Raw genomic sequence first — 26,680 nt, 5'->3', positions numbered from 1 at the left:
ACTGCTGAGAGAAGCATTTAGGCAAGCGGATTAAAGCTAAAAGTCCAGTGCAGTTTTATTTGTGATGGATTTCAGAGATTTATTTTCTAGAAGCCAGAGTTTAATTTTGTTCAGGTTATCATTTAAATTTATGGTACTTCATTGGTTACAGTTGCACTACTCAGATCACTTGGTCATATTCACTTCTTTAATCTAACCACTGTTTTTTATTTGTGTGACATGCTAGTTCGGGTACATGAGGCAATATCATGCTTTCCCGATATAGAGTTTTTAGTTGACTAGAACTCATAGTTTAGTAATTGGTTATAGGTCACTCTGTATTATTAGTGTGTTGTTCTTAAATTTTTATATAATTGACTTTCCTTAATATGGGTTCAAATAATTGGAAGTGATGCTTAAAGGAAATTTCTCGTTCAGATTTTCTATTGTGCTCAGGTTGTGAGCAGTTTGAAATGGATTCTTTAGGAAACTTTGTCTTCTAGCCTGACAGATTGCATAAGAGATGAGACAAAAACATAAGTTGAAAGGAAAATGATTCATTGTTCTGTTATTTAAAGAATATCTCATTCTTTATACCTTTCGTAATCAGGATTTCAAAATTAGGATCCAGATTATTTTCATTCTCAAGTACAGTTTTTTGACTAACTGTATTTGTTGAAAAGTCAGCAACAGCCCAGTAAAGGAACATTTATATGCAGTCATAAATCAGCATGCTATTTTACGTGTTTGTGTGTGCATTTGAGGAAATTCAGACAGTTTTTTTATTGAAACATTTAATAATGATACATAAGGAACGTAAGAAGTTACTGCTTTCCCATAAAATTATGGGTTTATTTCTAGTTTAGCTCTTCATTACTGTGGGTAGAATTGGAAAGTGTACAGTGGGATAACTTTGGGGGAGGGGGATTTATTCAGTAAGGCTCTCTTGAAATTGGAAAGAAGTTTGAAGAGCTATTGTTCTAAATAGATTGGGATTATGTTAACTGCAATAACAATCTCTAAATGTAAGAAATATCTGGGAGAAATAATGCTTCAAAACTTTCCATTCTATCATGGCTAACTTTAAAAAGTTTTGTGAATTGCACTGTTGACATGAACATAATACACATTTCTCATTGCTAGTTTATTTTTAGCTTAATATTAAAATATTTAAAAAGAGAAATCACAGATGTACACAGATATATACATTATGCTAATTATGAATTTTGCAAATAGATGCATGTTTAAAATGCTATTTCTGCACTGATTAACTAAATGTGATTCTAGTGACATATATACTTTTAAGAATAAAGTAGGTAAAATTATATATTATGGGCTGGTTTTGCCCATGGAAACAAGAACAGTTAGATTTTAAATTACTATTCAATTCTTCTTGCTTTGATCTCAAACACTTTCGATGCTTTTGGTCAGACTGGACAACTTAAGAATGAAGTGAGGAAGTCATAGGCAACATTTCTTGAATTTTCCTCTGAACATATTAAAAATGAATAGTGTATGACTTATATTTAATTTTGGGGGGTAGAGGGAAGAGAGAAGAACTGTTGATCTAACATTTTATTTTGTTGGGCTTCAGCACCAAGTAAACTGTATACAGCCCAAAAAACAACAAGGAGTCCGGTGGCACCTTAAAGACAAACAGATTTATTTGGGCATAAGGTTTCGTGGGTAAAAAACCTCACTTCAGATGCAGTGAGGTTTTTTACCTACAAAAGCTTATGCCCAAATAAATCTGTTTGTCTTTAAGGTGCTACCGGACTCCTTGTTGGTTTTTGTGGATACAGACTAACATGTCTACCCCCTGATACTGTATACAGCCAAGTTATAAACACCTTTAAAAATAGCTGGCTGTAATGTAGAAATGTTGACTGATCCTGAACCATAGTGACACTAACACCATGGTATAATATACTGTAAAACTTAATCACTCAAACTTACGGTCAGTTACCTACTTATTTTTGTAGGTAAACTGAATGTGAACTTTGTACCTCTACCATGTACCAATCTGTTTCTTGGTCTGTATGCTATGGAGCAGAGACCTACTGGCATTGCTTCACCAGATCTTTTTTGTCAATTCAAGTAATGTGCATTATTTCTAATGTTTTCATTCTTTTAATAGGTTTTTACTGATCAAAAATGGATAATTTGAGAAAATATTTAAAACAAGGAATCATTCTAGTACTGCATGTTGTAATATAAAATAAAAAGATTGAGTCTGTCTAGCATAGCAACTACTGAATTTAGAAAAATGTAATTCTTCATTTGTCTGTGAAGAGCATAAAATAAAAGTATTTAACAAAGTTGTGTTTTTCTTACTTTTGTCACTGGAGTTCCACAACAGTAATTTTTAGATCTTAAACTGTTAATGGAAAATCTTTTTTACAATTGTTGCTGTTTGAAAATCTTGAAATCCTCTTACTTAACAGCAGAAATGAACTGCTTATTTCCATTGTTTAAGCTGAAGATATAAAGCATCATTCTGTAGTTCACTTCTTTCACACATAGCTACGTATGAATATCTAGCTAATGATGACCCATTATGCCTATGTGCTTAAGTGAATTAAGTCTGAATCCAAATATCTAAATTGAAACAACACTATTACAAATTACCAAAAAACAATGAGGATAGCAGTCTGTAACATACGCTGTTGTAAAACCCTTTAATGGACACATCTTCACCATGTAAGTTGCTGTGTGAAGTCTCAAATGGTAAATGAAAGTGGTGAACTTCAGGTTCTTTTGCCAAGGAAGAAAATACCCAGTCACATAAGCTTTTGACCTAAAGAAAAGAAGATTTCCACTAAAATGAAGTGTAGGAATTGTGTGGTTGGTGAAACTAATTTCTCTTTGGGTTTTTGTTTCTGATACAGGTTAGATGAACCTTCTGAGGTCTTTCCCTAAAACTAAGCAAGATTACCATAAGGTAATTAAGCTAAATTGGGAGACAGTTTTCTTTATATCATGACTTCTGCTAGAATGTGAGAATCCAGGAAATATTGTACAATAGTCTTATACCAATAGTCAAAACATATTACTGTGTATGAATTGGTGTCCAGTTACTAATACAGTTTTTCAAGAGCACAATTATTAACTAGTCTTTTCATATATAGAAACTTGTGATTCAAATCCTAAATCACAAGTAAATGGAAATAAGACTACATGAAACATGTGCCATTGGTTTATCTTGCATTTCAGCCTTATTTCTCAGCCCATCAGAAAGATGGTTTTCCAAAGCTTTGTGAGGTAAAAGTCACTATCTCCATTTAGTAAACTCTAACAGAGAAGTGGAGAGGCAAAAGAATGGAAGCAGAATCCCTTTTTAAGGTTGATGAGAACCTCACAGTTTTGGTTCCTGACTGAAGCTAAATATCAAGAGGGTTTTGTCTTTTTCTGTTTCTTTTATTATTATTTTTGAGCCATCTATGCAGACTTAGTTGTATCACCTTTAGGCATTGTCCAGTAAATGTACTTCCTTTCGTGAATATTTCCCAACCTGTGAACTGTATCCTGCTAGATGCTGTGCATTGGTTTCTTTAACTATACTTCGCAGTTCTTCTGGAAGATAGCACAAATGACCATTTGCTTCTGAGAGTATTTGCCTCTCACTTTGTCTTTTGCTTGAAGGGCACGCAATAGATATAATTTATTTAAAAAAATTTGACCATTGAATTTTGTATTTCTCCTTCTCCCTTTTCCCTCTTTGCCCCCTACACCCTTCAACAAAATACCCCTCTGCCCCTCAAAAAAAAAAAAAAAAAAAAAAAATACAATGTGTATAATTGATTATATGTGTAAGTTTTGTATTGTTGACTAAAGTTTGGGCATACTACTCATAAGGGCAGATAACTTTTTATTGCACATTTGAATATACAGGTAGTGGTTGAGAGTGGCTTACAGTATACATAATATGTAAGTGACTATAATTAGAACCAAATGTAAAAATATTATTCTTTGGTCCTTAATGATGGAAAAATTGTATGGCATGGCAAAAGCTTTGCCGCGAGTACTTTCTTTTGAAGAGGCAAAAAAAAAAAAAAACATAAAAAAGATTTTAGGTATCAGCTATAAATACTAGAGATCTTTTTCGTTTACATGTTCTGTTACTAAGCAATGTGAAATATGCCACTCTGTAGTTCACTTTAAATGCTCATGCAATTACACGCTTATACCATAAACTTAAACCAGGGTTAGTACTTTGTTTTCCATGATGAAACATTTGTATATGTTTTGTGTATCTCCGCATCCACTCACTATGGCAATAGGTGTAGTTAGCTGTGCTTTCTCTCCCTGAGAGAACACCTTTAAGCTCCCTATCTTGTGAAAATCTTTGTCTTAATGGAAACCGATCAACTAAAATTAATATTTTATTGTGTACCTTTGCAGTGAGACAATGTAAACGGATACATTGTAAAGTCAAAATATAAGCATGCTGCAAAGGCAAGAGTAATAGGGATAAGAATAAGGTTATTGCAGCCTTAACTCATTCCGATGTGCTGACCATTTCATATTACAACTTTTTTAATATTGCATTCACTACAGACCTGCAGTATATCTGTTGGAAAATAGTGTTTCATAAATAATATCACTTTGCAGTCTAAACAGAGGACACATGCAAGGAATAACTTCAAGTAAGAATAGGACCACTTATGAATGGATGACTGGAATCTTGAAAACACTCAGTGCTGCAAAAGTAATTCTACTCAGCTAAGCCTCCGATCCTGCAAAAAGATCAAGAAAACAGTTTCCACAGAACCCCTGTGCAGGCCTTAATATGTTCACGATCTCCCTATAAATAGTGAGGTCTTTTCTTTTAGTAAGCACTGGATGCTATTGTGATGATGTTGAACTCAGTAGTCTTTCCATCAAAATCTTACTTATAAAACACCAAAAATTCAGTGTTAACGTAAATCATGTGACATTCCTGTTACTGTTAAAGCTAGTCAAATTGAATTTGCGGGGGGGGGGGGTTCAACCAGCTTTTTGATGTTTCAATGAAAAGTTTTCGAAGTCTTGTTGTTAATTTTATGAAAACTATTTGTGTGTGACCTGGTTTACTTAACCCTCCTTTCATTTGACAATACATTCTCCCCCCCTCCCTCCATTTCAGCTCTGGGGGATGTTCAGCTGGACCAACAGGGGAAAGACCACCTGTGACAAGGCTGTTGGAAGAGGGAGAGAAGAGTTGATATACCTAGATCCCTACCAACTTCAGGGTCCATTTTGGTCAATTTCACGGTCAAAGGATTTTTAAAATGGTAAATTTCACGATTTCACCTATTTAAATCTGAAAGGTCAGTGTTTTAATTATAGGGGTCCTGACCCAAAAAGGAGTGGGGGGGAGCATACCCCCTACAGTAGTAGGGTGGCAAAACTGTGACCCCCCTAAAATAACCTTGTGGCAACGCTTTTGGGTCAGGACCCCCAATTTGAGAAACATTGGTCTCCCTCAGTGAAATCTGTATAGTATAGAATAAAAGTACCCAAAAGACTAGATTTCATTCTCTGATGTTTTTCATGGCTGTGAATTTGGTAGGGCCCTGCTCATGCCCCATTCTTGTATATTATGCCCTCAGGGGAGGCAGCAGCTATTCTGTTCTGGTTGTTGCCCCACTCTCCCACTTGAATAATCGAGACATAGTTTGAGCTGTTTCTAAGATGCTGTGGGTCTGACCAATCACTAGTTTTCAGTACAGCTATACTGCCAAAAACCCTTAGTGTAGATTCAGCTTATACCAGCAGCAAGAATTATTTGGTGTAGTTAAACCATCTCCCCAACTACCCTAAACTATGCCAGCACAAAGATTCCTGCTGCTATAAGCTGTGCCAACATAAGGATTTTTGCCAACAAACCTATCTGAGTTCAGTGTGATTTCTCCCTCCCACCACCTCTCCAGTGCCGTTGCTCAGCCACCAAAATTTTGTAGTGTTGACCTGGCCTCAGCGTTGGGCTCAATCTTTGGCGTTAGGCTGAAAGGCCAACCCTGAAGATTGGTTATTTGACATGGTGACATTTAACAGCACAGTGGACCTAAATGTATGTAATAGTAGATCTCAAAGTACAGGTACTCTTCCAAAGAAGGTATCATTACCCACATTTTACAGATACTGGTAATGTCTGGAGGGTTTGTTTGTTTTTCTGGCGGGGGGGCCAGGGGAAGGGGTGTTAACGTACCCTAAAATTGTGGCCTTCGCATTGAAACACAGACATGGGAATAGATTTTATTCCCCTGCATGTCTTGATAAAGGAAATTTCATACTTGTTTTGACTTATGTAGAGCCTGCCTCAATATATCAAGGTTTTTATTTGGACTCTGCCCCCTCAGTGTGAATTCATAAAGGTGATTTTTTTTTTCAGTCCTTTCTAACTGTACTGAAGCAATTGCTTTAAGCAACCTGAGTTTGCCTTTCTAATTGACAAAGTGTCACTAATAGAGCAGACAGAAACTGGAATTCCTGTTCCTTGGGAAATTCTGAAATTTCAGAAACAATAGTTCCAAATTGGAATGAAATCTCAAAATTTTGTTTTGGAAAAAGTCAGTGACATTTTGTGACCTTTCTGAAACTTTTCTGAGTCTCCCTATGCTACCCCAGACTCCTAGCAGGTGTGCAGGGAAACCTTGCCTAGTTCCCATCAGGTTTTCACAAAATTGTCACATTCCAGTGGAATGCTTATGCTTTTAAATATCTTCCATCAGAAAACTGTCTATCCAGCTCTTGTCATTAAGTTATTGTAGGCTATACCTTGACTAGCGGCAGCACTCCTAAACCTTTTGCAGGCTTATAGCAATCTGAAAATAGGTGCCTGAAAAATCTGGCATAGTTCATAAATAGCTACTAATCAACTATTCGAGTTCAAAGTGTTTGCCTATTATCTTAATAGTACTTGATAAGAGTACTTGGCTCAGATGGAGCAAAGAGGGGAACTGGGATTAGAGCAAAGATCATTTTTGTATAGTCCAGCTCCTGTTAAGTTTGTAATAAACATCAAAATAATGGCTAGGTTTACGTATTGAGCGATTTTGTCCATATAAATTCTAACAAATGTGTTATAACAAGTTCCCTAAAGAAATGACCTTTCTAATGATTCGTTCCTATTGTCTAGCCTCGAGGTTGCGTACTGTAATCTGAGGCAAGGTTAGCTTAAGGCGTTTTCCCTTTTGTTCGTATTGTACTAGTACGTGGCATCCCTTCCCTTCCTTTATATCCCCGGCCTGGTTGTCGGGCCGAAAGGGAGGGGTCCTCCCTTGCCCCCTGGAACGAACGCAGGAGGGGCCCCCTCTGGCTGGAGGACAGGGCCTCTGCTCTAGCGTTGTGGTTTCCTCCTACTAGCTTTTAGCCCTACCCTGGGTGGTGGCGCCCCCATGCGACAGCACTACGGTGCAGGAGCGTTTTCTCCCGCGGTGGGGATAGACTGGTTCCCCCCCCCCCTTGGCTCCCCGGCTAGGGTGACCAGATGTCCCGATTTTATAGGGACAGTCCCTATATTTGGGGCTTTGTCTTATATATGTGCCTATTACCCCCCAACCTGTCCCCATTTTTCACACTTGCTGTCTGGTCAGCCTATCCCCCTCCCCTCCGGTTAGAGGCTTTGTGTCGCTCCCCGTGCCAAGCATGGGACTCGGGTCCACATTTGCCCCTGCGGGGGTGACGCTGCGCCCAGCAGCCCGGTGTTCCCGCCTCCCCTGGCCTGGGCGTGCTGGGCTGGGGTAAGGCGCGATGCTCTGCGCCCTTCACCCCCGAGCTGCCTGTGCCGACGAGGCGCGGCTCCTTGCGGTCCCTGCGGCCGGGCGGGGCAGTACCTCACCGGCTGGAATGCGGCTCCGCCGGCTCCGGCCACGCCTGTCGCTCGCGGAGCTTCCGCCGCCCTGGGGCCCCTCGTCTGTCCTCCCCAGACGGGCCGTGCTAGTCTGCAGCCCGCGGCAACCAAGGGGAGAGACGCAGCCGGGCAGGGGTAAGAGGCGCGGGGCCAGCCCCGGGCGGGAGAGCGGCTGCTGGTGGCAACCCCGGCGGTTAGTGCCAGTCCAGCACCATGGGGGGCTGCTAAGACCCAGTGGGGTCTGTCTGTCCATCCCTCACAGCTGTGGTATCTGAGGGCTGCTGAAGGGAGCAGGGATCTGAATGAGTAGCGGTCCACACATCTGGATTCGCATCTAGACCGGCCGGTTTGAACGCAAGTCCATGAACCGGTGTAGATCTGAGCACGCGTTGTGTGCTTAGGCAGCAGCAGCGGGCTAAGTGCTTGTCAGCCAGAGAGCATTTCGGGGCTGTAAGGAAAGCAGATGCAGCTTGTCTTGTTTAAACCTCGAGGATGGGGAGCTGGGTTTGTCTTGTGCAGGGCCGGCTCTAGGACTTTTGCCGCCCAAGGCAAAAACAATTTTGGCCGCCCCCCCCCCTCGCCTCGCCTCAACTCCGCCCCTTCCCCAAATCCCCAGCCCTGCCGCCTCCCCCCAGGCTCTCAAGTCTAGGAGGGAGGGAGGGAGGGGGAGAAGCGGCGCCCGCGCCGCGGCCGCTTGGGATCTCCCCCTCCCTCCCAGGTTCTCAAGTCTGGGAGGGAGGGGGAGCTGCGGCTCGCAAAACGGCTGTTCGCGTGCCGCGGCCGCTCGGGATCTCCCCCACCCTCCCAGGTTTGAGAGCCTGGGAGGGAGGGGGAGACCCCGAGCCGCCGCGGCGCGCGAATCAGCTGTTTCGTGCGCCGTGGCAGCAGCGGAGGTGAGCTAGGGCGGCCGGGGCACATTTTTAGGGGCGACATTCTGGCGCCGGCCATGCCGCCCCTAAAAATGTGCCGCCCCAAGCACCAGCTTGTTTTGCTGGTGCCTAGAGCCGGCCCTGGTCTTGTGTTGTGATGCCAGCTTCAGAGCTTATGGGCTTTTCCTCTGAATGCTTGAGAGCTCTATCCTGGGAGGTCCTGAGTGGCTCTTGGAAGGTGAGGGCACTCCTTACCTGTTGACTTTAGTGGGACTTGCATGTGCCCAGTACCTCAGGATCAGGCCTGTGCTCACTAAAATGTTAAAACTGAAGTGTGTGTATGGGTTGATTGAGTCTCCAGTTTGTATCAAAGTGCAGTTGTGTGCATCAGAGATCAAAGGAATAAACTCGTCTCACAATGTGGCAAAGTCCACTTCTAATGGCGAAAAAAAGATTAATTTTAAAACACTGCTTGGGTGTAAGGTACAGGTGCTTCCGGCTAATTATAACTTTTATATTGTCCACTTTAGTAACCAGGATGTCACACAAGGCAAGTTCAAGTACACAACAGAACAAGCAAGGAAGCAAACTTGCTGATAGCAAGTGGGAAAATCACTGTGGGGGCAATACTGAAAGGGGAAAACTGGGCTCCTGAACAGCTTTGGTTGTTGTTGGATTGACCCTAAGAGCTGTTTTGATGCCGTCTCTTCAGGGGTCACTTGCAGTTTTGCAAATCCATGCATGACTCCGTTTCTTTTGAAAGGTGAAAGTGGAGAGGGCTTGTGGCAGGGATGCCATTTCAGATTTGGGGGGAGGCAGACTTTAACCATGATTCCAGGGGATACTTTTAGGCACTTGAAAACTCTAGTTTTTTTGGCAGATAACTTAGCAATTAGCTGATAGGAGCACTGTATCTAATTCCTATATAAAAGAAAGAAAAATAAATAAATATTAGACCCACTCAGCTCTAATACTACCATGTTCTGACATCTTGTGGCAAGTCACTTAAGGGACACTGGTTAGGTTTAAAATGTTAATGTATATTCTTATTTTGTTAATAACTCTGGAGAGAGAGAGAGAGACCCCATCAGGACTCCTGGGGTCTCTCTCAGCTCTGGTAGGGGAGTGGGGTCTAGCGGGTTACAGTCGGGGAAGGGGAGGAGGGGGAGAAGGCAGATAAATCTGGGTTCTATATAAGAACATCATAATGGGCATACTGGGTAAGACCAATGGTCCATCTAGCACAAAGTGGCCAATACCAAGTGCCTCAGAGGGAAAGAACAGAGCAGGGAATCATCAAATGATTCATCCCGTCGCCCACTCCCAGCTTCTGGCAAACAGAGGCTAGGGACACGCAAAACATGGTGTTGCATCCCTGCCCACCCTGGCTAATAGCCATTGATGGACCTATCCTCCATGAACTTATCTAGTTCTTATTGGAACCCTGTTATAGTTTTGACCTTCACAACATCCCCTGGCAAGGAGTTCCACAGGTTGACTGCGAAGAAATATTTTTTGTTTGTTTTAAATCTGCTGCCTATTACTTTCATTGGGTGACTCCTGGTTTTTGGGTTATGTGAAGGAGTAAACAACATTTCCCTATTCAATTTTTCCACGCCATTCTTGATTTTGTAGACCTCTATCAGATCCCCCTTCTTAGTCATCTCTTCCAAGGTGAAAAGCCCCAGTCTTTTTAATCTTTCCTCATACAGAAGGTGTTCCATACCCCTAATTATTTGTGTTGCCCTTCTCTGTGCCTTTTCTAAATGCAATATATCTTTTTTGAGATGAGGTGACCAAATCTGCATGCAGTATTCAATATGTTGGCATACCATGGATTTATATAGAGGCCATATATGATATTTTCTGTCTTATTATCTATCCCTTTCCTAATGATTCCCAATATTCTGTTAGCTTTTTTGATTGCCACTGCACATTGAGCAGATGTTTTCAGAGAACTATCCACAATGACTCCAAGATCTCTTTCTTGATTGGTAACAGGTAATTTAGACCCTGTCATTTTATATGTATAGTTGGGATTATATTTTCCAATGTGCATTACTTTGCATTTATGGACATTGAATTTCATCTGCCATTGTGTTGCCCAGTCACCTAGTTTTGTGAGATCCCTTTGTAACTCTTTGCAGTCAGTTTTGGATTAAACTATTTTGAACAATTTTGTATCACCTGCAAATTTTGCCAATTCACTGTTTACCCCTTTTTCCAGATAATTTATGAATAGGGTGATCAGATGTCCTGTTTTTAAAGGGACTGTCCTTTATTTAAGCCCTCCTGCAGGTGTCCTAACTTCCTTAAAAACAGGCAACTTGTCCTGTATTTTCTGTCTCCCTCCATCAGTACTGGAGCATCCTGCTACTTGCTGGATCCCTGCTCACCAGCCCACTAGCAATGAGTGTGTGTGTGGGGAGGGGGTCCAGTGGATGCTGATGGGGGTGGGGGTGCAAGGCTAGTGGTGGGGCGAAGATGCAGCGCATAGGGCTGGCTGCTCCCCCATACTGGTCTGTCAGCGCAGCCCCCGCTGCGTGCCGGCTGTTGGCCAGCAGGGCCCTGACCACTGTCCTGTTTCCAGCTGGCACTGGCTGCGTGCTGTGAGCTGCGGTGGCTGATGAGTGTGGGCAGGCACCAGGCAGCGGGCCAGTTACATGTCGTCTCTGCTGCCCACTCATTGGCCCTTTACATGCTCCCCCTCTCGCTGTCCTCTCCCTGTTTTGCCCCTTCCCCCCTACCAGCCCTGCTGCTCCTCCATATCCCCCCCGCCCCCGCCAACAGGTGGAGCGTATCCCGCTCCCAGTGCTGTGCAGAGAACCGGCCCCTGGTCGGAGTGCTCAGCTCACCAACAGCCTGGCTGGCATGCTCCTTCCTTCCTTCCTTCCTTCCTCCACTGCCTCTGGCTGGGCTTACACCCCAGGAAAGCCCAAGACCCTTTGGCCAGGAGGGGGCGAGCCCTGCATGTGCCAAACCCCACACAGCGCTGGCACAGGGAAGCCTCTCAACCCCTCAGCTAAGTTCTGGAGTGACGGGTGGGGAGGGGCGATTTCCAGCCTGTTCATGCCCTGAACTTGCAAGCTCCACAGCAGGCCCCTGGGCAGGAGCTTAGCACCCTCTTCACCTGCCCCTCCCCCCCTCGGGTCCTGCCCTCCAGGGAGCATGGGGCTGCTCCAACCCCTAGGCACCCTCACCTGCTGAGCCATCTCTCTGGCCTGGTTCACTGAAGCCCCTGCAGTCAGGTTCCCTGAGCCCTAGTGTACAATGCATCCTTAGGGCTTAACCCTTTCCAGCCCATGCTATAGCTGGGGGACAGGAGATGATCAGCAGCAGCCTGGAGGGGTTACCTGCCTTTCCACACTGTGTGGGCAGGAAGGGACAAGCTGCATCCAGCCACGGGCGGGGGGAGGGGGGGGGAAGAGATGAGCTCTGCAAAGACACGAGCCAGGTCATCCCTTCCACCTCCTCCTCCCCTGCAGCTGGAAGCAACTCCTGTCCCTTCCCTCCCACACAGTGCCAAAAGGCTGCTGCTGGCGACATTCTGGTTTGAACCTGACAGAAATCTGGGGAGGGGGCATGTGATCCTGCGCGCGCACACACACACACACACACACACACACACACACACACAGCCTCGGGAAGACAGGAGAGATGGGTCCGTCCCAGGGGCCCAGGCAGGCATGGAGGGTGGAAAGTGCTGGGAAGGGAGGGGAGGGTCAGTCGGTCAGCCCCCCCGTGTGAAAGAGGTGTATGTATGGGTGGGTGTGTGTGTCGCCCCTCCCCGTGTGAACCCTAAAACCTTAAAGATAAAAAGATAAGGTAAATAAAAAGAATCCAACTACTCAGTGTGACACTCTGTACCTCAGGGGAATACCTTTCACCCCCATGTTCATCCTTATAATATGATTGTGTGGTATCCAATGCAAAGTTTGTCATGTCGGGTGTCTTCGGAAGGCTCATGATGCACTGTTATAGTAATGCTATAGGTTGTAATTTATGTAAATTATGAGGCTGAAATTGTGTCCTCATGGCTTAAAACAAGCTCAGGCAAAACTCTCCAGGATCAGAGGGGCAGTTCACACCTCATCAGGGCATGTATGGGACAAACCCAGCCCAGCCTTATAGGAACAAAGGACATGGGCCTAGACAGCAACAAAGGATCTGTTGGACTCTTGAGTGAGTCATCCCCCTTCCCTTGGTCAGTTTGGGACTACGATGAGGTAATGCTCACCTGACTCTGAAGGGGTGGGGGGCAAAGCCAAGAGGGAAGAAAGAACATGATAAAAGGGAGAGACGTTTGCCATCTCCATCTACAGATACCACCACCAAGTGACTGAAGCGCTGATCAAAGAGGAGAGCCTGACTGAAGGGCAACCAGCCAGCCTGTGGTGAGATGCATCTAAGTTTGTAAGGGCACTGAAAGTATTAAGATCAGCTTAGAATGCGTTTTGCTTTTATTTCATTGGACCACATCTGACTGGTTGCACTTTGACCTATCATCACTTAAAATCTATCTTTTATAGTTAATAAATTTGTTTGTTTATTCTACCTGAAGCAGTGCATTTGGTTTGAAGTGTGTCAGAGACTCCCCTTGAGATAACAAGTTTGGTACATATCAATTTCTTTGTTAAATTGACGAACTCATATAAGCTTGCAGCATCCAGTGGGCATAACTGGACACTGCAAGACAGAGGTTCCTAGGGTTGTGTCTGGGACTGGAGATATTGGCTAGTGCCATTCGGTTGCATAATCCAAGCAGCAGCTGGCTAAAAGTGCTCACTCACGTAGCTGGGAGCAGCTTACATGCTAGAGGCTGTGCGTGAACAGCCCGGGAGTGGGGGTTCTCACCGCAGAGCAGGGTAATGCTGGCTCCCAGAATCGAAGATTAGAGTGACCTAGTAGATCTCCGGTCCAGATAACACCAGGGGAACATCACTCTCAGTATTTCTTTTTAACGGGCTCTGTCAACTCGATGTTAATTTGAACTTCTGTACTGCATAGTTCTGATTGATTGCTGTTGAACTTGCTTGAATATGAGTAATTTTACCCGGTGTCCCGTATTCAGGATAGGGAAATATGGTCATCCTATTTATGAATGTGTTGACCAGCACTGATGCCAGTACAGACTCTTGGGGAACACTCCTATTTACCTCTCTCCATTCTCACCATTTATTCCTACCCTTTGTTTCCTACCTTTTAACTGGAGTGCCTGGCAATGCTTTCAGGATCATCTCGCCTTTTTTCACTATCACTGTATGTCTACTGGATGCTGCTGGCAGACGCGGTGCTGCAGTGCTACACAGCAGCATCCCCTTGCCTTGCCTTGCGGACGGCAGACGGTGCAGTATGACTGGTAACCGTCATCGTCGTCCCGTGGGTGCTCTTGGCTGGCCTCGGTGAGGTCGTTGGGGGCGCCTGGGCAGACATTTGTGCTCCTGGCTGGCCTTGGTGAGGTTGGTCGGGGGCGCCTGGACAAAAATGGGAATGACTCCAGGTCATTCTCTTCTTTAAGTTTTGTGTAATGGAGATTCAGTCCTGCCTGGAATATCATGCCAGCTGGAGGCTTCTGCCTGAGATTGCTCTCCCAGTCGGCAGCACCACGCGGTCGCGCCTACCCCTTGCTCCCAGGGCTCACAATCATTTTGTGAGGGGTGTCCCTCCTCTAGTCCATCGGCTGGGGTCCCAAGTTCCCTCTCCGGTCCTCTGCAACAACAAACTCCCTCTCCCCTCACCTCGTTAAACCAGTAACACCCAGGGGCACTGAGTCCCACTCCCTCTGCATGCAAACCATTGGAAAACCATGAAAAGATAAGAAAATCCCCCACTTCGTCACAAAAAACACTTCACTTAGGACTGCTTACAGAATATTGGTTGGTTGGTTTTTTCTGTAGAATATGTTTCTGACCAAACTGATGGACCAATTATAGTATTCAGTGGTTGTTTGAGAATGTGGATATAGACTGAAGAGTGTTACCAAGCCTACTTTGGAAATGAGATATCTAGTTGGTGTAAAGGTCTTGCTTCAACAAGTTTATATTCGTATTATTATTGTAATTGTATTCCTTTCTAGAATAATGATTTTTAATCGTTTAAAAAATATTGTCCTATATTGTCTCACATCTTGTGAGATGGAAGTGTTTCCAGGTTTGTCCTATTTAGGTATGATCAGAAGTCTGAAGCCACCTAGGAGTGAAAAATTGATAAAATGTTATTAAGTTGGGTTTTTTGCTTAATATGAAACTCTTAATGACTTCCATTAAAAGCAAGTGAACCAGACCCTACATGTCATGCACATGCAAAATTCCTATGGATTGCAATGCGACTATTGGTGTGCAAATAGATTTTCAGCAAGTACCTGTGTTTGTTTGTTTTTTAATTGTTTTCTTTTTCCCTACAGATGGAAGACTGGGTTTATTGTCTCTCTCTTTTTTGTGCGGTGTTTTCTGCAAGAGTCCTTGGTTTTCCAGATGGAAAAATCAACCCAGCTTGTGATTCTATGTTACCTAGTCATGGTAACTTTGTTTCACAAACTACCTCAGCACCTTACGGGATCTCCATATCCAGCACTTCATTTGACCCAGGAAACAAGATCACAGGTAAATTAGAACTTTGAATAATTTGGAGTGTCTGGATGGGATTTAAATGAATGTAAAATTTTTAAAGAAATATCAAAGAGGCTTGTTATTTCAGCTCACTGACTGTGGCTGTTTCAGTGATATTACATTGTGCTGTGCAGAACCAGAATACCACTGTAGTTTTTACAATGTCTTGTGCTCTCCCCCAGTAGTCTAGCCTTCAGAATTCCAACAACATAGGACAAGACTGAGCCCTGTTCACAGGGGAACAACCTCCTGCAAGCCTCTAGTTAATCTCTGTTTGATTTAGCCATGTGTCCTATTTTATTGCTTTTGGTTTTAGATAGGTTTAGAATGTGCCTTTCATGGTCTTTAGGTGTATTTACATAACTAAAGTAAAAGCACATAGCTCTCTCTCACCTTTATATATAGTTCTTTGTATTTGTAGATCACAAAATTACAAACATTCTGCTTGCAGGAAATCTGCTGTTGTATGTAACTGATAATACAGAATTAAGGGGTCCAATCCTCAGTCTGCAATTCTTATTTCCTTCATTATGAAGATTCATATGTTCAGAATGCAATACACATTTTCACAAACAATACAAAATTCAGCTAGAATCAAACCGTCTGTCTGTCTAGTAAGAGGTGTGGAAGCAAGCCATACTATTTCTTAGAAAGGTGATACGAAGCTGAACGATGCTATAAGTGGTTATTACTTTCACTGTCTTATGTTGTATGCAGTGTTGTTGTAGCCATGTCAGTCCCAGGATATTAGAGAGACAAGGTTGGTTAGGTAATATCTTTGGATCAATTTCTGTTGGTGAGAGAGACACGCTTTTGAGTTTACACAGAGCTCTTCTTCAGGTCATCATCATTATTAGACAATGACATGACAGAGAGTGAGTGACAAGTAGCTAATATTTAAATTGACTATTTTAAGTAACTTCCATATCTTTTTCCCTCAGTGACTCTACAAGGAATTGACAATTCCACTTTTAAAGGATTTTTACTACAGGCCCGAGCAGTTAGCGGAGATGGTATTGTTGGTACTTTTCAAATCATAGATCCAAACACGCAAGGTCTTTTGTGTAACCAAGTTCAGGTATGTGGTCACATTTTAAACTAGTTTGTTGAACTCATAAGTTATTTTCCTTGTATTGTGTAAAAGACATGATAAATATTTTCTTTTTGCATTAGAGGTGACACTAAATGTGATCTGGAGGCAGCTTCATGTTTTCTAAAAAGTGTTTAATTGTGCTAAATCACTTTAAAAATAAAAGATATATGCTAGTTTTTCTGTGATGTAGACTAATGTCTGTGAAAGTAATAACAAATAGGGCTGGTTTGCAAAGGTAACAGTTTTTGTGGGAAATACTTTTTAAATGTTTTCAAAATATTTCAAAATTTTAAAACAGAAATTTCAGTTTTTGAAAAGCAGGAAAGTTTCTGGGTTTGAGTGCTCCCCCACTCCTCTTTCTTGGTTTCCCCCTCTCCCTTTTTTGTTTCCCCTATAAGAGGAAAAAAGGGGACGGGGAGAAAACAAACTAACAAAAAAACTGATGGGGGGAGGGTTGAAAATGAAACCAAATTACAAAACTATTTGATTTAAAACAAAACTAATTTTTTTTCATTTAATCAAAAAATTCTTTTGGTATTTGCCTTTGAAAAGCCTTTTGTCATTGTTGAAAAAACTTGACTCGTGGAGTTTTTCTGGAATAATTACTCTATGGGCTGGTCCACACTAACCCCCCAGTTCGAACTAAGATACGCAACTTCAGCTACGTGAATAACGTAGCTGAAGTCGAAGTATCTTAGTTCAAACTACAAGGTACTTACCGTGGGTCCACACACGGCAGGCAGGCTCCCCGTCGACTCCGCGTACTCCTCTCGCGGAGCAGGAGTACCGGTGTCGACAGCGAGCACTTCCGGGATCGATTTATCGCGTCTAGACAAGACGCGATAAATCGATCCCAGAAGATCGATTGCTTACCGCCAAACCTGGAGGTAAGTATAGACGTACCCTAAGTGTAGACAAGCCCTGAGAACTGCATCTTGGGGATCCAGATTTGTGTCTCAGTGATTTCTGCATCAAATGTGCCTAGTTTGTTCTAACAGCCAGCTTTGCAAATCATCTGGGCCCAGAGAACCAAGCGGAGTATTTTTTTTTGTCATGTTTCAGAGTGAGTGTAAACAATTGCATATTAAAATCATGCATGTTGTTTCCTATTTCCGTGAAAAAGCACAATTACTAGGTATGTAGCTAATCTTGTTTTCTAGCACTGTGGCCTCCATTCAGATTCAAAGTGCTTCTTTGAACTTAGCTACCAGGTCTAGGTGTTACAGCATTAATGGGGAACATACCCCTGTGATTCCACCTACTTATCTTTGATTTCAGGCAATTGCAATTGAAAGAGTTTAAGGATTATCTTCAAAGAGAAGGCAGTTTGGGTTAGATGTTTTTACTGTCAAGGGAGGAGATAAATGTTTGGGAGCCACTGTAGGATTCTTGCCCCTCTGGCCACTGGACAGGGGACTTTGTATTTTTCTTTCCAGCCCAATAGCTGCTGGTCACTCAGCAATATAATGGTGTCAGAGGAAACTGCCTGCCTTCCCCTTCCCTCCCCCCCCCCCCCCCCCCCGTCCCGATTTTTCATACTTGCTGTCTGGTCACCCTATGGGAAGAACACTGTACTGTTCAAAGGGAATAGCTGGCTCAGAATGAAAGGATGAGTGGAAGCTCTAAAAGTCAGCCAGCTTGAACCAGTTAATATCCTGGATCACTGCTTCAACGAGAGGAGGACCTCATGATATTTCAGGGGGAAAAGTGCATTACTTTCTTTCATTTGAGCATTCGCCTTGGTTTTTAATTGCAGAATTCTTCAATGAGTCACACAGATCGCAACAGCAAGCAAAATGTAACAGCAATTTGGGTAGCACCATCAGGCACAGGAAACGTACAATTCAGGTACATTTATGATTCCTAATATACTAACATTTCATAAACAAATTAATTTGCAGAAGGAATAAAATCTGTTAGATTTTGCAAAGGACTTACCCTTAGCAATATTGTACTGACAGTGATTTGAGATTTACCCATCATTTTTAGTACCTCCTGGCCTTTGTTTCATTTCTAATACTTTTAAGATATGCTGGCAAGATGAGGTTTCATCTTTTCATAGTTTTGTCTTATCATAAGTAGTTACTGAACAATGTTTTCCCAAACAATGAACACCCTTAAAATTAAATCCCACTTCCATCTCTGAAGGTAAATGCCTCTGTCTATTTGAAAAAGTCAGTATTGATTACTGCCAGCAAGATGTCTATCATATATCTAGAAACATTACTGGTGCCTTATCAGAACATTTCCCCAAATAATGGTTCAAAACGATGTGTGTGGTGTTTGTTTTGTTTTGTTTCCAGAGCAACTGTTGTTCAGAATGTGAGTGTTTTCTGGGCTAATGTCAGAAGTCAAACTCTTGTGTCTTCCAGTTCCTCCGTTGACTCAGTAAGTTGTTTCATTTTGATATTATTGTGAATATATTGTTTCACAAATATACATAACAGTGAATCATATGAATGAATTTGGGGCAATTTTTCCAGGAAACTTTTGGTGAGAGGTTTTATTAGAGCTAAACTCCTTCAAAGATTATTATGTTTTCTAATCAAATACTGTAAACTATATTTAAACTTAGATGTTTAATTTGCTTTTAGTCCATTTTAAATACCTTTATGATAATGATGGTAGTTTTACTTAATTGTAAATTATAACTATTATAGCAGTTGCCTCTTGGACAAAATCTGCAATTGTCGGTCTTAATTTAAGAGAGACCGAGAAGGGTAATAGCAAAGATGTTGTAGACCAGGATTGAGGTGATTTGATAGAGCTACATGAGGAAAGATTGTATAGCCTCTGTCTGAACCAGACCTATCTCAAACCAATTAAATTAGTTTTCATGTACAGAAACCCTCCTGTCTGCACTCATGGCATTCCCTCAGATTTCTGTCGCTGTCACAGTCCACCTGGAGGGTCTATTCTTTAAACTGCTGCCTTAATACTCAGAGGTGATGTGCGGAACCTCCAGTCCATTTCTACCAATGCCATCCATTCAGTACAGAACTAGATTAGCGGGCCCTGCTAAAGGCTCTTCTGTCTCTACTCTCTCTCTAATCCTCAGAAGGCAATCAAACATACAGGACTTAGTGTGACCAAATAGTCGCACCAGCTGAATTTTAAAGCTTCAAGTCATCTGTCTCCATTGCTTTTTTTTTAGTGCAGCATGTCCTGGGTAATTCTGAAGGTAGGGGGTTGCAACTCACCATTGATATGTGGACCGGTGGTCAGGCAACTGACTATGTTAGCAGAAGCAGCAGCAGCACAGGCAACAAGTATGCCCTCAGTCAGCAGCATACCTCACTGGAGGGGGGTGATTTTGAACAGCCGCACACTTGCAGGGACATGGAGAACCTGTGTGCTCTCTCAGAGGAGTGGCTAAGGCCCCTCGCTCTCTCTGCTGAAGTTGTGGCAGCAAACAGTGAATTAAATATCACAAAGGCTGTGCATGATTTTAGTTTCCAGCATGTTCCTTGCCTTGCTCTCTGCCTCAGTCTGGTTTGTAAGGGAATTTCTGAAAGAGGATGCCCAGTCCAGGCACTGCTCTCAACAACCAGGAAGATCTGCAGCCACATCAGCCGATTCTGGGAAGTGTGACACAACCTTACACAGCCACAGGCTCACTCTTTCTGCCAGGCCACCAGATGAAGCAGGAGGTGGTGACCAGATGGAAGGCCATCTTTTACCTGCTGGAATGTCTGTATGGGCAGAGAGAAAAGCTAAAAGTGGGGAGTCATCACAACCGGGGAGCAGCAGTTTTGGTAAGACTGTGCTTCAAGTGGCCTGGCTCAATTTGTATTTACTTATTTATTTTTGGCCGAGGGACTGACCCCTGGCAACTTCCCCCAACTTTTAAGCACTGAGAAGCTGTGCAAGTGTTGTACATCCATGGGCCCACACAAGCATAGACAAACACCAGCCTCCACTTGTCACCCTTCTGCTGACTGCTCTAGAAGCTAATCAACATCCAATGGCATTTTGGTGAGGCTATATAGCTGGTCAGAGGGAGTGATGTGGGAATCAGCCAAGAAATTCCCTTGCTGTGCCTGCTGGAGAGAGAACTGACACATGGAGACCCTCTTCCATCAACAGAGCAAAAGCACTGGGGAGTCGTGCTGTCTGCTCTTCTGGGTAATTGCCATCTCCAAGCCATCAAGGAGAAGCAGCAGTATTTGATGGCAACATGTCTCAACCCCTGATTGAAAGCACCATGGCTTCCTTCATCTCAGATAACAGGGATGCTGAGGCAGCCATAACCTACTTTAAAAATCACCTGGGAAGTATGGTGGCTGAAGTCATTGCTTGTGGCTCTCCAAAACATAGGCCACAGCATCATCCCCACCAGGAGGCTCCGACACTCTTCACTGCTGGCAGTTGAAGAGGGATGTGCGACCAGCATTGCATCAGCTGACTGTCGCCCACCTCTCCTATCCACCATCACGCCGGCATTTGGAGCACCTCTTTAGTGCACCGGGCAGTATAGTCTCTGACAGGTACACGACTCTCCCCAGGGAATGAGGAGAGACTATCATTCATCCAAGTGAATAGAAACTGGCTTCCCCAGAAGCACATCCTGATGGGAAGACCCTGAGGGAAAAGAGCCACTTCTCTCCGGCCGCTGGCTGCGTGGCTGCCCCTGCTCCTCCTGAGTCCTCCGGCCTGTGCTCGCAGGGCCGCATTCCAAAAGGGGTTTTAGAGCTGCAGGCCAGGGCCCCGGGGCCCCCTTAGCCCAGGGCCCTGCAGCCCCTAAAGCCCCTGCATTCCGGGTGGCCCTGCCTGACAGGAAGGAGGGGACCGCTCACAGAATCATGGCCATGGGGGCAGTGCTGCACTGTGCAGAGCCACCTGCACACCCCCTGCACCAAACAGGAGCTGCCCCAGGTAAGTGCTCTGCACCTCCTGCCTGCTCCAGCCCTGAGCCTCCTCCCGCACCCCCACCCTGAGCGCCCTCCCGCACCCTAACTCCCTCCCAGACCCTGCACCACCAGCCCTGAGCCCCAGGGGTAAGCCAGGGGCACCTCCCCACCACAGTACAGTATATAATGCCTTTTGTCTGCCCCAAAAAAATTTCCTTGGAACCTAACCCCCCGCATTTACATTAAATCTTATGGGAAAATTGGATTAGTTTAACATCGTTTCACTTAAAGTTGCATTTTTCAGGAACATAACTACAATGTTAAGTGAGGAGTTACTGTATTTAAAAAACAAAGTGAATGTGAAAACCACGCATGGGTCGGATCCCACTAGATTAGATTTGTTAATTAGTCAGTGAGTTCCTGTCAACAAGTCAACACAGTTTTTTTTTAATTTCTCTCACATCTGGTCTGGCACTGGTTTCAGTGTAGAAACCCCAGAGTAGGTGGGTGCAATGTACTGGAAGGATTTTGGATCACCTGTACGAGCCCATGATCAATAGTAGAATTTATGGTTGAAATTTCCCATTTGTTGTTTTAGAAATCAGTTTCCTAAATAAAACAAAGGTGTGTTTAAAATGAGAGGTTGGCTCTAGAACAGTTTCATTAAGTTGTTTTTGGGGGCATAATGAAGGAGTGATGAGCAGGGATTGGGAATACCTGCCCCCACGGGCCAAAGCAGGAGGAAAAGACTCTAAGCAAAGTGTAGCAGTTGTGGGTGTCAGTAATATCACACGCACAATGCAAGTGAATACTGTATGCAGTCAGGAGTCAGCAGCAGCATCACACACTGTTAGGGAGCAGAAAGGAGGCCCCTGCAGGACGCTAAATGAGCCATGTGGCAGCAGTGTTGTTTATACATGGAAGCCACACAGAGTTGTAATGTGTGTGGCTAAGAGCCATCTTCATACTCTAGTAATGCAGGGCAATTATGTTGGAGATGGTGTTCTAGGCCCAGTGTTGCCAACTCTCATGATTTTGTCAAGTCTCATGATAATTATTTTCTTTAAAGCCCCAGTTCTGATTATTTCAGCCTTCATTCTTAAAGAAAAAGTAAGCTTCTAGCCCGGGCCGGTGCAAGGAAGTTTCACGCCCTAGGCGAAACTTCCACCTTGCGGCCCCCAGCCCTGCGGCAGCTCCCCATACCCCCCTCCACCCTGAGGCGCCCCCCTGCGGCAGCTCCCCTCCCCAGCCTGGGGAGCTGTGCGGCAGCTCCCCACCCCCCAGCCCGGGGATCCGTGCGGCAGCTCTGACCCGGGGAACCCCTGGGCTGCCTGCCGGCGGCTCAGACTCCCTCTCCCTCCCAGTGCAGTGGCCACTGTAAAAAAAAAAATGGGGGCACCGCTTTTTGGCACCCCCAAATCTTGGTGCCCTAGGCAACTGCCTAGTTGGCCTAAATGGTAGCACCGGCCCTGCGTCTAGCTCTTTTGTCTATGGAGTAATGTGATCCCAGTGCACCCTAAAGACTCAAAAAGCAGAAGGAAAATAAAAAGAACTCCAGATCTATCATTTTTATGTAATCTTGTGATTTTAAAGCCAATCTCATGATTTTTGATGAGCCTGATTCATGATTTTTGAACATTTGGGGTTGGCAATACTGTAGGCCCCAAAGAACAACAGACAAATAAAACTAACATGAATATTCACATTACTATTTAACAACTTTTTATGTTTATACTTTTTAAAATAAGAAATAAAAATTAAGGAAGGGAGTGGGGAACCATCTCCCCTGGATCCATTAGCCTTCCTGATTTAAAGGAGGACTAGAACCATTCCCCTCTACCAGAGCAGGGGTTAGATGGGTTCCAGAGGATGTAGCCTGGCTTAGCAGCTGGTCCATAGGCTCTGCCTTCTATTTCAGGAACCCCTTCCATCCTGCAGGCATTGGGCATGGAGGTGCTCTGGAGCCTCCATTGCTCTTTGGCAGGCTGTGACAGCCTGCTCCTGGCCCATGCCTGCCCCTTGCCAAGACTGAAATCTATAGCATAAACTAAAAGGTGTATCAAAACCACTTCTAGCGTGTTAAATTCTTGTCTAAAAATTATTTGTTTTAGGGGTTACGGATAGAATGTAGGAACCTGTGAAGGAGTAATCATCTCCCATCAGGCATGTCCCCAGGTAGCAGTTAGGGGAACATCCTGTAGATGCAGGACAGCTGCAAATATCCAATAAGCAGTTGCAGACCAACTGGCAGCATCTCTGAACAGGGTGTGGTGGGGTGGCTGGTGCCGGGGCTACCTCTATAAAATGCCACAGAGGTCCCATGACAAAGACATCAAGGCAAATAAAGACTGCCTGAAAACAAGCCTTGCTGGGGCAAGTGGAGTTTGGTAGGCAGCTCACCTAGGAGCAGGGAAACTCCAGTTTCATACCAAGGATGTCAGGCTTGAACAGCCAACCTGGAAAGCTTGTCCAATAGATATGGTCACGCCAACCCTGAATAAGGAAGTGGCAAGGAAGAAGAAGAGGATAAAAGAGGAAAATGTTCCAAACAGCTGCAGAGTTGCAGGCAATCCAAAAGCCAGCATCTCCCCAGAGTTACAACAACAAAATATCTGAGATACACAGTTACTCCCTATTCTAAGCATAGGGAAATATGGTTGTGTGACGGGTTCGGTCACAGAGACCCCCTTGGGACTGTCACCTGTCGTGCTGAAGTTACCTCTGAGCCTGTTTCCCCTGCCAGCTTGGGACTCCGGAACCCTGCCTTGTTGAGCCAGACACACTAGCCTGTTGCAACACAGATCCAGGTCTTGCCCACGCACCCAAAACTGCAGACTTTAACCAAAAACTGCTCAGCAGGTCACCTATCTCCAGCACCCAGACACCCAGTTTCCAATGGGATCCAAACCCCAAATAAATCCATTTTACTCTATATAAAGCTTATACAGGGTAAACTCATAAATTGTCCGCCCTCTATAGCACTGAGAGAGAGATATCTACAGCTGTTTGCTCCCCCAGGTATTAATCACTTACTCTGGGTTAATTAATAAACAAAAGTTATTTTATTAAGTATAAAAAGTAGGATTTAAATGGTTCAAGTAATAACAGACAGAACAAAGTAAGTCACAAGCAAAATAAAGCAAAAGCACGCAAGTCTAAGCTTAATACATTAAGAAACTGGTTACAGGTAAATCCCACCCTCAGAGATGTTCCAGTAAGCTTCTTTCACAGACTAGAGTCCTTCCTAGTCTGGGTCCAATCCTTTCCCCTGGTACAGTCCTTGTTAGTTCCAGCTCAGGTGGTCACTAGGGGTTTTCTCATGACTGGCAGCCCCCCTTGTTCTGCTCCACCTCCTTTTATAGCTTTGGCACAAGGCAGGAACCCTTTGTCTCTCTGGATCCCTGCCCCTCCTTCTAAATGGAAAAGGACCAGGTTTAAGATGGATTCCGGTATCCTGTGACCTGGTCACATATCCTGTGAGACCTCATTCTTCCAGGGCTGGCCCGCATATACTCAGGGAGGTTTGCAAGTAAACAGAGCCATTTAGCTCCCATTGACTAGGACAATTGGTTGTATCAAGCTTCCAAACCACCATTAATGGCCCACGCTTTGCATAATTACAATAGGACTTCAGAGTTATACTTCATATTTCTAGCTTCAGATACAAGAATGATACATACCTACCAATAGGATGAACACACTCAGTAGATTATAAGCTTTGTAATGATACCTTACAAGATACCTTTTGCATAAAGCATATTCCAGTTACATTATATTCACACTCATAAGCATATTTCCATAAAACATGGAGCTTGTCCAATAGATATGGTCATGCCAACCCTGAATAAGGAAGTGGCAAGGAAGAAGAGAATAAAAAAGAGGGAAATGTTCCAAACAGCTGAAGAGTTGGTGGCAATCCAAAAGCCAGCATCTCCCCAGAGTTACAACAACAAAATATCTGAGATACACAGTTACTCCCTATTAAATAAATAAAATAAATTAAATTAATGGAGATATCCCATCTCCTAGAACTGGAAGGGACCTTGAGTCCAGCCCCCTGCCTTCACTAGCAGGACCAATTTTGATTTTGCCCCAGATCCCTAAGTGGCCCTCTCAAGAATTGAACTCACAACCCTGGGTTTAGCAGGCTAATGCTCAAACCACTGAGCTATCCCTCTCCCCCCCAAGCATAAGCATAAGCATAAGCATAAGCATAAGCATAAGGGGATATGGTGGTATTTAATGTTCTTTAAGGTGGCAACAGTTCTACATATAGATCCACCTATTTTCTTTCTCCTAACAGCTGAAGAGTTGAAAGTGAGGTTTTGGTTTGGTAAATAGGAGACTGTAGCTTCATTTAGATAATATTGCCTAATTAATATTGGTAAATTAATTTACAATCTAATAGTTTTTCATGTTGTTGCAAATTACAGACCTCTGGACGTGAAGGCTGTGGCACACAGAAGTTCTGTTTCATCAGTCCCACTGGGTGTAATCTGGATGATCCAAATTGTTATTTCATGTCTTCTGAGTCACTAGGTGGTGATGCTTTTAAATTTGAAATGAGCGGCCTTTCTGATGGATATATAGCCATTGGGTTTTCTGATGATACACAAATGGTAAGATACTATCACTGAATACACTATTGGAACAACAACAAAGTTCTGTTTTGCAAACTGCGGAAACTTGACAACAAACTATTCAGTGATTACAGTGGAGAGAAAGGGGAGACCTGTAGAGCAGGAGAGTTCCACTATGTTTAGCAAAGCTTGTAAGAGTGTTGATTATTCAGATTCCAAGGCCAGAATGGACCTATCTGATCATCTCTTCTGCCCTCCTGTATAACACAGGGCATAGAACTTCCTTAAATTAATTCCTAGTACATATCATTTAGAAAAACATTCCATCTTGATTTAAAAGATGTCAATGATGAAGGACCGCCATGACACTTGGTAAATTGTTCCAGTGGTTAATTAACCTAAAATTTACACTTTATTTCCAGTCTCAATTTGTCTAGTCATTGGATTGTGTCAGACTGATAGACCTATAATTACTGGGGTTATACTATTTACACTTTTTAAATATTGGCACAACACCAGCTTTCTTCCAGGCTTCTGGAACTTCCCAGTGATCCAAGACTTATTGAAAATCAACATTAATGGTCCAGCAGGGTTCTCAGCCAACTCTTTTAAAACTCTTGGGTGTGAATTATCTGGGCATGCTGATTTTAAAATGTATAACTTTAGTAGCTGCTGTTAGCATCCTCATTAGATACCAATGGAATGGAAAGAGTGTTATTATTATTATCATCATCATCATCTAATATAACTGCATCAGCTATTCTTTCCCCAAATACAGAACAGAAATGTTTATTGAACACTTCTGCCTTTTCTGCATTACTAATGATAATTCTACCATTTCCATCTAGCAATGGGAAAATATCATTG

At 43.6% G+C, this 26,680-nt stretch overlaps 1 protein-coding gene across 1 annotated transcript in view; it reads left to right on the top strand.

Moving 5' to 3' along the window:
• The first annotated feature begins 7,908 nt into the window (after positions 1-7,908).
• The window catches only part of LOC113407468 (putative ferric-chelate reductase 1), a 41,962-nt gene continuing 23,190 nt past the window's right edge, over positions 7,909-26,680 (top strand). The window contains exons 1-6 of the mRNA XM_026656030.1: positions 7,909-7,948; positions 15,086-15,284; positions 16,232-16,368; positions 18,140-18,231; positions 18,687-18,771; positions 25,667-25,852. Coding sequence (XP_026511815.1) covers positions 15,086-15,284; positions 16,232-16,368; positions 18,140-18,231; positions 18,687-18,771; positions 25,667-25,852 — 699 coding nt within the window. The 5' untranslated portion in view covers positions 7,909-7,948. The remainder of the gene's footprint in view (positions 7,949-15,085; positions 15,285-16,231; positions 16,369-18,139; positions 18,232-18,686; positions 18,772-25,666; positions 25,853-26,680) is intronic.

The sequence above is a fragment of the Terrapene carolina genome, unplaced genomic scaffold (assembly GCF_002925995.2).
Source record: "Terrapene carolina triunguis isolate 2854851 unplaced genomic scaffold, T_m_triunguis-2.0 Scaffold211, whole genome shotgun sequence".
Classification (NCBI taxonomy): domain Eukaryota; kingdom Metazoa; phylum Chordata; order Testudines; family Emydidae; genus Terrapene; species Terrapene triunguis.
Note: the sequence above shows the minus strand (reverse complement) of the source record. Positions and strands in the feature narration are given on the sequence as shown.